The 9,904-nt window shown below is 45.2% G+C and overlaps 2 protein-coding genes across 2 annotated transcripts; one reads left to right on the forward strand and one right to left on the reverse strand.

Annotated features, from left to right (window-relative positions):
- Positions 1-275: 275 nt before the first annotated feature.
- LRRC59 (leucine rich repeat containing 59) lies at positions 276-3,622 on the forward strand (the record flags this gene model as incomplete). The annotated part of the gene is made up of 6 exons (XM_010179572.1): positions 276-335; positions 857-1,015; positions 1,332-1,436; positions 1,825-1,897; positions 2,359-2,532; positions 3,048-3,622. Coding segments are annotated over 6 exons (816 nt in total), but the record flags the coding sequence as incomplete, so codon positions are not given.
- Positions 3,623-5,661: 2,039 nt separating this feature from the next.
- EME1 (essential meiotic structure-specific endonuclease 1) lies at positions 5,662-9,891 on the reverse strand. The gene is given in 10 exon segments (XM_010179574.1): positions 5,662-5,916; positions 6,278-6,290; positions 6,292-6,424; positions 6,893-6,894; positions 7,260-7,375; positions 7,860-7,980; positions 8,211-8,329; positions 8,740-8,832; positions 9,024-9,151; positions 9,234-9,891. Coding segments are annotated over 10 exon segments (1,638 nt in total).
- Between the last annotated feature and the right edge of the window lie 13 nt (positions 9,892-9,904).

Raw genomic sequence — 9,904 nt, forward strand, 5'->3', positions numbered from 1 at the left:
CAGCCAGATGTGCTGGGGCTGTTCGTGATATGGCCTGCAGGGCTTTAAAGCAGCTGAGAGGGGAGGGTTCGTGCGGTGTTGGCCGGGGCTGCTCGCACCTATTTCATTATAAATCACCCCAAAATCCATCAAGATATGACGTGGCCTCGGAGGCAGCCGCGGGCGAGCGGACAGGCTGACGCTGGAGAAACCGCAGAGGCTGAAGCAAGACTGCCAGGTGTCAGGGGGGTCTGGGTGTACCGCGGTGGTGATTTAGTGCTTTGCTTCTCTTTCAGGCTGCTCTTCCAAAAGCGACGATACTGGATCTGTCCTGTAACAATCTCATTTCCTTGCCGGTAAGGTGCTAGAGAGCTTTTGTGGGGATGAATCTGCTGGGAAATATTTAGGAAAGATAACTAGTGCTTCGGTAAAGGTTCACAGGAGGTTTGGATCTGGCACTTTCCTCATCCTGGGGTGACTGAGTGACGCTGCTATCAGTGACGGGTCAGAGCTGGGGGGTGGTTTTGGCTGAGGCAGAGAAAGAGAGGAAAGGTTTGTACTGCATGAAGATTGCGGTGTTGTCCTGCCAGAGGATCCCCACGTGAATACAGACCAGTTTCATCAGCAGCGGAGACTTGGGTTTCTGTGTATTACCATACATCACCTTGTCAGTTTGTCTGTCTTGTCTATCCCACTGTTTTCCACCTCCATCTTCCAAGGCAAAGGAGGACAGTGAAACTTCCTCCATCCCAGTTCTGAAGTAAGTTAAGAATTTGTGGCCTATGTAAGGTGCGGGCTGTCTCCACATAGTCCCCACTGGGGCTCCTTCATAAAGGCACTGATGAGTTTTTTCTGGGTTTTGTTGTTTGGTTTTTAGTCAGACTTCTGCAGTTTGATGCATCTGGTGAAACTGGATTTGAGTAAAAATCGGCTTCAACAGCTGCCCTTGGACTTCGGCCGCCTGGTCAATCTGCAGCACCTGGACCTTCTGCACAACCGTTTAGTCACCCTGCCAGTCAGCTTTGCACAGCTCAAGGTAAAACTGTTTGCTGGGCAGTTACGTAAAGCTTTGGGATGAAGCCCAGGGTCTTGTGATCTGTCTCAAGTTGATTTCTCTGGTAAAGCATCCATCCTGCTGACTACCCACTGCAAAATTCAGTTGGCTCTGCATGCATCGCAGCTCAGAGGAAATTATCTCCGATCTATTGAAAACACCCTCTGCTCAAGCTCTGATTGTCTTCCGTACCCGTTTCCTTCACATGAAAACAAAGTCGTTATTTGCTTTGGGTCGCTTAAATAATCACAAGACTACTGTGCTCTTACAGCCTGCCCTTTATTGCTCCTTTCTGCAGAACCTGAAGTGGCTGGATCTGAAGGACAATCCCCTGGATCCTGTCCTAGCTAAAGTAGCAGGAGACTGTCTGGATGAGAAGCAGTGTAAACAGGCTGCTGTCAAGGTAAGGAATCTGCTTTTATTCTTTTTTTTCCTTACTTTGCTTTATCAGTGGTGGTTTTTCCTCTTTTTGCTTAGCAAGCTGGCCAGCTGCTGCAGCAGCTTGAAGTTTCTTCAGGCAGTGAGATTCTCTGCACTGACTTCTGTCCCTGTAGAGAACAAACATGGAGTAGGATTTTCTCTCATTAGTGGAGTTAGGAGAGGACTAAAGCCTGGTTGCCAAGAAAGTGAAGGCATAATCAGACAAAATAATCCATGTCTTATAGTCCAGAGTACAAAAGTCTCCGGAGAAGTTCTGGCAAACTATAGGTTCACATAAGTAGTTCTGATTTGAACGGATTGTGCATTGAGCCTTCTGCAGAGACCTCAGGTTGTTTTCTTGCACCTTGAAGGTGCTGCAGCACATGAAAGCGATCCAGTCTGAGCAGGACCGACAACGGCAGCGGAAGCTCCAAGCAGAACGAGGTAAGCGCAGAAAGCCCTCACGTGCTGTCTGCTGAGGGCTCTTCTTGGTCTCTCTTACACATCCAAACTTACTGACTGCCATCTAAAAAATACTTGTAGCTATCAAAATCCTGAGGAGTCTGAGAGTAGTAGAGTAGAAGGGCTGGAGGGAGAAAGATGGCGGGGAATAACTATGCAATTTCTTGCTTGAATAATAGTTAGATCTCTAGATGGAATGCACTACAGGTTATCTATGAAAATCTGAAAAAAGAGCACAGGATTTTTTTTAAGGGAAGCCTGACACTGAGGGAGCAAAATGCAAAGTATGTAATAGTAAAAAAACCAAACAAACCCAAGATAAAAAAAGAGGATCGTTATTCGATTTGTTTCCTCATTCCAATTGGGGACAGATAAGCAGGTAATAAGGAAGAAAGCAATGACAGACCTTTACATAAAAGGAAAAACTACATGTTAATCCCCAGAAATGGAGAAGAAGCGTGAGGCAGAACAGCGAGCAAAGGAGGCTCAAGAGAGGGAGCTGAGGAAGCGAGAGAAGGCAGAAGAAAAGGAACGCAGAAGACGGGAATATGATGCTCAGAAAGCTGCAAAACAGGAGATTGAAAAGAAAACTAAAAAAGCAACTGTGCAGACTCGAAGTAAGTAGTATCTGTTTTGGGTGGGACTGCATCTTCATCACATTTTGATGCTGCCAGATGTGCTTTTATGCTGCCCAGGTACAGGGAGATGGTGTGAGGGGGAGAAACCCGTAGGACTTCCAGTAATCTCTACTGCTGTGCCCTTTTCCCCTTATCTGCATTCCAAATGAATAGCTGAGCTACAAGATTCAGAAAATTCTTCAGCTGTTCCTAAGGAGGATGTCCCTCCACTCATTTCTTTTTAAATGTACTGAGCTACATGTGCAAATCCAAATCTTGTGCAACACAGAGGTGCTTTACACCCTCTTCGCTGCTGCCGGTGACACTAAACCTGAAACTAAATCTAAACACGTAGATCCTGTGCATCTGTTTATTGTCAGTTAGTGATGAAAATTCATGACAAAAGACAACTGCAGCACAGGCTGAAGTGTGAACAGCTTGTTTCTGACTGTAGACTGCTAAAGACTTTTGATGAATTCCTCACATTCTCGGTCTTGTAAATGTTCTCATTACAGAGCCCGCCTCCAGTTCTCGTCCCCCTCAGCCACCCCGGCACAAGCACTCCTGGTCGCGGTCGGTGCTGAGGGTCCTGCTCTTGGTGCTGCTCTGTGTCCTTTGTGCTTTGGCCACCTGCAAGCTGACGGAGCTGCAACATCAACCTCTGTGCATCAGCGTGAACACTCTCTACGAGGATGTGTTAGCTGCTCTGCAAAACCACAAAACCCTGCAAAATATGCTACAGCAGAACTCGCAGCAGTGATTGTCCTGGACGGGCACTTGCTTCGTCAGCATCTCCCTCCACCATCTACGCAGCCAGAATTCCTATGGAATTGTGTTCTGGTGAAACTGCTTTTAACCAGTCAGCGTTGGTTTGCTGGTCCACTCCACGCAGAGCAGTTGTTGTTCAGATCATCTTTGCTGTGCATGTTTCGCAGTTGGCCTGTAACTCCCATTATTTGCCCATGTGAACCTAAACTTGTTAACGCTTCTTACCTCCAAGGGATGTTTACATAGATTGAGATACAGAAAGCTGCCAATCTGTAGGAGTGGAAAAACACAGCCCTTGCATTATTTAGGTAGCTATAGCTCTATCCTGGAGGTAGAAGGTTTTTAATACGTGTCCATCCCTTGCCCTTATTTCTATTTGTGCTAAAATTTGTGATATGGCTGTATGGGAATAATATATTAAGGCCTGCTCTAGGACCAAGTACAATTGTGTAGGATGGCTGTGCATCCGTATGTTGGAACAAAGAAGCTGATGTACTATGGAAAGGAGCTTAAAATTTTCAATACAACAGTTTTCACAGCAATTTGTCTGAACTGGATGTTTTATGTTGCTAATGCAGTTTTAATTTTAATTTTAGAAATAGCCAAAACCTATTTCTGACTGCATTTATTTTAACCACTTAGTGCCAACAAAGCAGCTACAGCTTAGGAAGGACTTCTGGCCATTCTGCAGGCTGGTTTTGTGTGTGCAGCAAGAGGGGTTGTCGGACCCACACACAGAGGGTGGGCAAGTGCTGCAGCAGTGGCACGGAGCACTGGGTGGCACTGTGGCAGCGTGACAGGCAGAGGCAGGCAGAGCGTGGCTGCACTTTGGGGCTGGTGGGAGGGCTGGGAGGTTTGGCGGTTTTCACCTAGAGAAGAAAACTCACCTGTGCAAAGGCCTTTGAACTATTTATAATTTCCTTACAGAGAAAACTGAACAGAAGTTTGTAACATTCTTAAGGGCTTTGTAAGTACTGAAATGAAATGTACGCGTAACGTTAAGTGCAGGTTTTAGAGAATATCCATGCTATGGACTCCACTGAGACATGCCTACATTAGTCACCAGAATTGCTCCCTCAGTTCTGATAACCAGCATTATTGCTGATAAGAGCAGTGCTGCGAGGAAATCGTCTATAGCATTTCATACCAAGCAGTAAACTTTCACCTTTTTGTAACCTAACGATAAGACTGTGGTTCCCCAGGTACCATGCAGAAAAAAGCAACAGCATGAGTATCAGATAAAGGAAGGAAAGGCTGCTTATCTCTGGCTTAGCAGTATGTATGTTTTCTAAGCTTCTTTGAAACGGTTTTAGTTTTTTTAGTTTTGCTTTTAAGTATCTAACTTATCACATTCTTACTATCCAGAGTGTTCAGAAACACAGCAGACATTCAAAGCAAGGTTTCCTCTCTGCAGACATTCCTGAAAAAACGTCTGGCAGGGATCTGCTGCTTTGCCATCTAGGAGAGTGCTGCTTAAGTTGATCTTAAAGGTCTTTTCCAACTGAAACCATTCTATGATTGTAAGTTTGCACATGCCAGGCTAATAGGATTTACCAGTTCAAGTCAGAAGCGCGGTACTGGCCAGGCAAGGGCTCCTGCTACCTGAAGCTTGCACAGGAGGTAGGAGTTTAGTCACTCAAGGCAGCACAGTTCCAAAGGACTGCTTCCACACACTGGCAAGTCTTGGTAAATACTGTTGTTGCAAAGGACTTCAACTGTCCTTGTGTGCACACAAGCGCTAACAAATCTGTGGACAGGCGAGCATGTTCCCCAATCTAATTAAAAGAAAGCTTTTTCTGCCAACTGTTTAGACCTCATAATTCCAGCACATATAATCAGATTTCAAGACCCTCTATAGATTAAGCCGTCTGGACACTGAATCAGGGCAGTCTAAATTTGTATCTGAAAATTAGTCTTACTCATTCCCATCTGCCACAGCGGAAAACTGAGAGTCTATTTTGTGAGGTAAAGCTTTTCCACCTCACTAGAACAGGTGCTGGGGGGGCAGCACCATGTTGCTTTTAGCATTACGGCTTTCCACGCTGGAGAGAGAAGATAGCTACTTGCAGTTTAGGATAGCAGTAGAAAGCATTCCTTTCAACAGATGACCTACCTGTCTATAGTCAAAACAGCATGTTAAGAAGCAAAGATCGTTATTACTGTTTAAAAATATTTATTTTCTAGGAACACAAATAGAAGGAACTATCAGAACTATAAAGTGTGTCCAACTCATGCTTCTATAATGTTCACCTCTTCCTAGTGTAAACTCCAGCCATTCAGCAATTTTATCCAACCTTCTTCTGCAACAATAAAGTCTAAAGACTTAAACCACATTTAAACTAGGATCAATAACTCTATCTGTTAGCCAAGAACTTCTTCCCAGAAGGAACACTTAAACCAAGCAAACAGTAAAATCTTCATTTGCTGGGGCTTCACTTTGCTTGGAGTGAAATCCAAGTAGAGATCAGGATCTTAGGAAGTCATCTGCAGATAGATTAGTTGGAAAAGTTCTGGTCTGATGCACCGGGAGGTGGCTGTCACACCATCACCGGAGTGCACAGGGATATTGGCCAGCACATTTTCCTGCTCCTGCTCCAAGGCGTATCTGCTGTAGGCCTAAAAGCAACACAAAAGGCCAATGATAGCATAAATTTGCATCCTTTGCTCAAAAAAATAATCAAATCTAGGCATCTGTGACTGCTCTACCCTTTCACAACATATGCTCATTTTTTGCCTGGTCTCTCCCCAGATCTCATTTGTGAGCTTACAGGCTGGTGCAGAACCAATGCTCCTCCCTCAGCAGTCTGCTCTGTCAAGCAAAGCAATGGGTGCCAAGGAATTGGTTCCTTCACTGCCTTACTAAACAGCTCATACAGAATTGTTGTGTCAAGTTTAATACCAATTAAATTATTTCTTCTGCTCCTTACGTTAGCTGGCTGTCTGCACACAGTACTTGGTATTCCCGAAGCATCCTCACCTGGGTCAGAAGCAGAAGGGGATGCAGATACAATAGCCTCAGCCATCTTGAAGCTGGCCCAGTTAAATTGGTGTATCTGCCTTTTCCAGACTTCCAAGAGATCCTTTCTCAAATGATCAAACTTCACCCCTCTGCACCACTCCTCCCCTTAGTAGAAAGAGAGCCCCATCTAATCTCCCTTTTGCCTAGAGAGAACAAAGAATGGGAAAGCAAATGAGACAGTGAGGCTATGAAAAGAATCCTGCATGTGTTGTCACATATGCAGAGAGAGAAGAGACGTTTCACACTCCATGCTATTATAAACACCACTGGCATCAAAATAAATGCTAAAAATTTGACCCAATTTTCTTCACAAACATTACCAATTTCCTTGTTTAAGGCCCAGATTTCCTACTGTAAAAGAAACAATCCTGTACTTGGGAGCAATCCTGACACAAGCCAACACGCTCTTAACAAAGCGGTAAACAAGAATTCACTTATCTGTCAACCACAATAAATCACTGTTACATGTCATTTTTAACATCTCTTCTCATGGCTGAGTTGTAGAATACAGCAGCTGCTGTGATATGAATGCTACGATTGTGTGAAACTGCACAAGATGTCTTTCTTACCAACCGCTGTGAGACAAGAATGGTTCATTCTCAGTAACATCTCTCTTGGTTACATTCTGAAGAAGTTGGTGCTGTAGGAGCCCAAGCCTACTTGCATTCCCTTCCCATTCTTAAAATCAGACTAAGAACAAGACTTTTACTTGACGTCAAGACTCTAATGTGAAACCAGGGTCTGCCCTCACCCCTCCCCAGGCAGGACAACAGCTCCCAAGAACCAACTCTGTGCTGAAGGAGCTGCATTAGCAACTACTCTGTGCCACTTGCTCCTTTAAAAACCATTTTACTGTGTTGTACCTGCTATTTCCTCCCAGTAACTGTGAAAGTGCAGCCTCTCCAAAGAGGGTATGACCAAACCTCATCTGCTTACTCACATGAATGGTGCTTTAGCTACAGCTGTTGAGAACATAGTGGTATAATTTCCAAGCTCCTCCCAGCTCCTCAAAATCTTGACATGGACTTTTTTCCACACCTGCAGATCCACCATGGCCTGTCAGCAACATTGGAAATAGCAACTGGAACAATTAATTTTCTCACATCAAACCCTACTCATGCCTGAAACAAAAAAGGGTCACAACATCTTCCTACAGGACAAGAACAACCACTCTCTTTCCATTTTGGGAATGGTTAATTTAAGTCACTGAAGTATTTAGGGGCCACTCTTGTTACACACAGGCCACACAGCCCAGGCCAGCACTGATAAGCTTTGCCAGCAGGCCACAAAGGGCAAGAGATGTCATCTGAGACTGACACGTCACTGTCCAGGATCAAGGTGCATGAGACACATCAGTCCATGGGAAAGCAGGTACATACTTGAGCAGTGGGGAACTGAACCCAAAGAGCTCTGTCCACAGACACACAGACTAACAAATGCCAAATCCCCCCATCCAAGAAAGTGTGAGATTGGGTCAAGGGTTCAAACAATGGCAGACAACAAGAGGTGATGGCTGCATGCCTGTTTTAAAGGTACTCACTTTTTCCACGTCCAGTCTGGTTATCTTCAAGCTAGAATTCTTATTTTCTCTGCATTTTTTTTCTTTCTCTTCTTGGTTTCCATTTGCTGCTGCCTGTCGCAGACTCCTTCTTGAGGGAATCCTGAGAGACCGAAGAAGAGTAAAGTAAGACTGGAGTTCATGCTTTTGCCTAGGTATTTGCCATTGGTCACTAAGGTGACAGGCTTCTGTTTCTGTATCACAAATAACAGAGCAGTTCTGGGTGGGAATACCTTTTATGTTCCTGTCTTTACCAAAAGTAATGTAAATGCCTATGGTATTTTTCAAGGCCAGAGACAACAGGGAAACATCTGGAAGGAAAAAAAGTTTAACCTGAAAAAATTTTCCAGACCAACTACTGCCAGTGTCAGAAATTTCCCAGGCATTTTCTCCATCACATGATCTACATAGCTCTGTAGGGTCTCCTTGTGTCCTGTGCAGCCCTGGGCCTCCTGCAAAGATCAACAGGAAAAAGGAGTTAAACCATCCTGAGTTACACATGCAAGTCTGTTCATGTAGCTCTTCTGGGGCAAGCAGGCAACACTTGATCCAGTGTAACATTATGGCAGAAAGAAATAAAAAATAAAAATTTACCAAAAATTTTAAAAAACCTAATTTCACTTGAACTGACAATGTTAGCTCTTCAAAAATGTTACCTCTTGAAAAGTTGTAACTAGGAAAAAAAGCCTGTCAGAACTTGGCATTATACAACCCTAGTGTTTTGATCCATTAATGGTTTCTGGTTTAATGGAACCACAACTCCATCCACATCAAAAACTTCTCACCATGAAGAGGGATGAAAAACATCACCCTTACAGCAAGGCATGTTCAAAAACACAACAAAAGACATAAACACTCTCACTTGTCTGTCCTTGTCAACCATGAACAGAAGCTCCTCCGGGGGAACCACAACCAGGACATGTGGTTCTTCTGTCCATTCATCTCCTTCTTCCATCTGTGCAGAAATCAAAACAAACAGCCAGACCAAAAGTCTCTTTATAACTCACCCAAACCAGTGCTGTCGCTCAGACCTCTGAGGCAGGGCAATATTAGAGAGCATTTACTTGGGTTGCTAAATACACTTACTAATGACTACAAATAATAGAGGGTGAAAAGGGCAAGAATGCTGAGATTTTGCTTGCATACCTGAGATAACATAGTCTTTCTCCTCCATGTGATGCTGAAGGGAACAGCCTGCCTCTTCGCCACAAAGGAATAATTTGCATCCTGCAAAGCTTTAAGGATTGGTCCACCAGATCTTATCTGAATGAGAACTGAAATTGGTGCACAGGTCAGGCCTCCACAGCAAGAGCTGACAGTTAATATAAGGCAGACGCTGGCTGTGAGGACACGTACCTGAATCTAATACCACTGTTACATATTTTTGGCACTCCCCTGGTGGCTGAGCTTGCAGGGTCTTAACAAGGGCCCTCTGCCTCTCTTTCTCCTGCTGCCTCCTCTGTGCTTCTCCTTCCTTACACCTCTGACAAGCAGCCTGGAAGATTGCCAGCCCTTCATTCGAAGTATATTTTGGCTTCTTGGGAAGGGAGGATGTTTCTGAGCTTGCTGGGCTTGCAGGCCTATTAGGCTGGTCTGCAGAGTCAGGCCACAACGAGGGCCTCTCAGCACCGTGCCTGACATTTTGACTGTCACAAGACCCTTCTCCAGACAGCATCACGGCTTCCTGTGGCCCTCTGCTGCCAGGCACCATCAGGTCATCTCTAGCACAAAGGCCGGCTTGCCCTGCTGCATTCCCACCGCTCGGGTTGGGGTGCTTAAAAGCCGCCTCCTTGTTTACTTCTACCCTCCTCAGGAACTTTTCAGACCCAGGAATGGCGACCTCCTCCTGGCTCCCACTGTTCTGCACAGCAATCACTTCCGCTGCCCTCCCTGGCTCGGGTGCGGAGGACGAGGACTGCTGTTGGCCCAACTCGCCGGGCAGTCGCTGCGACGGCGAGGACTGTATCAGGGAGACCAAGCTAGGCAGCTCGTCCTCATCGCTCTCCTCAGACATCAACTCCAGACCC

The sequence above is a fragment of the Mesitornis unicolor genome, unplaced genomic scaffold, assembly GCF_000695765.1.
Source record: "Mesitornis unicolor isolate BGI_N332 unplaced genomic scaffold, ASM69576v1 scaffold19632, whole genome shotgun sequence".
Lineage (NCBI taxonomy): Eukaryota > Metazoa > Chordata > Aves > Mesitornithiformes > Mesitornithidae > Mesitornis > Mesitornis unicolor.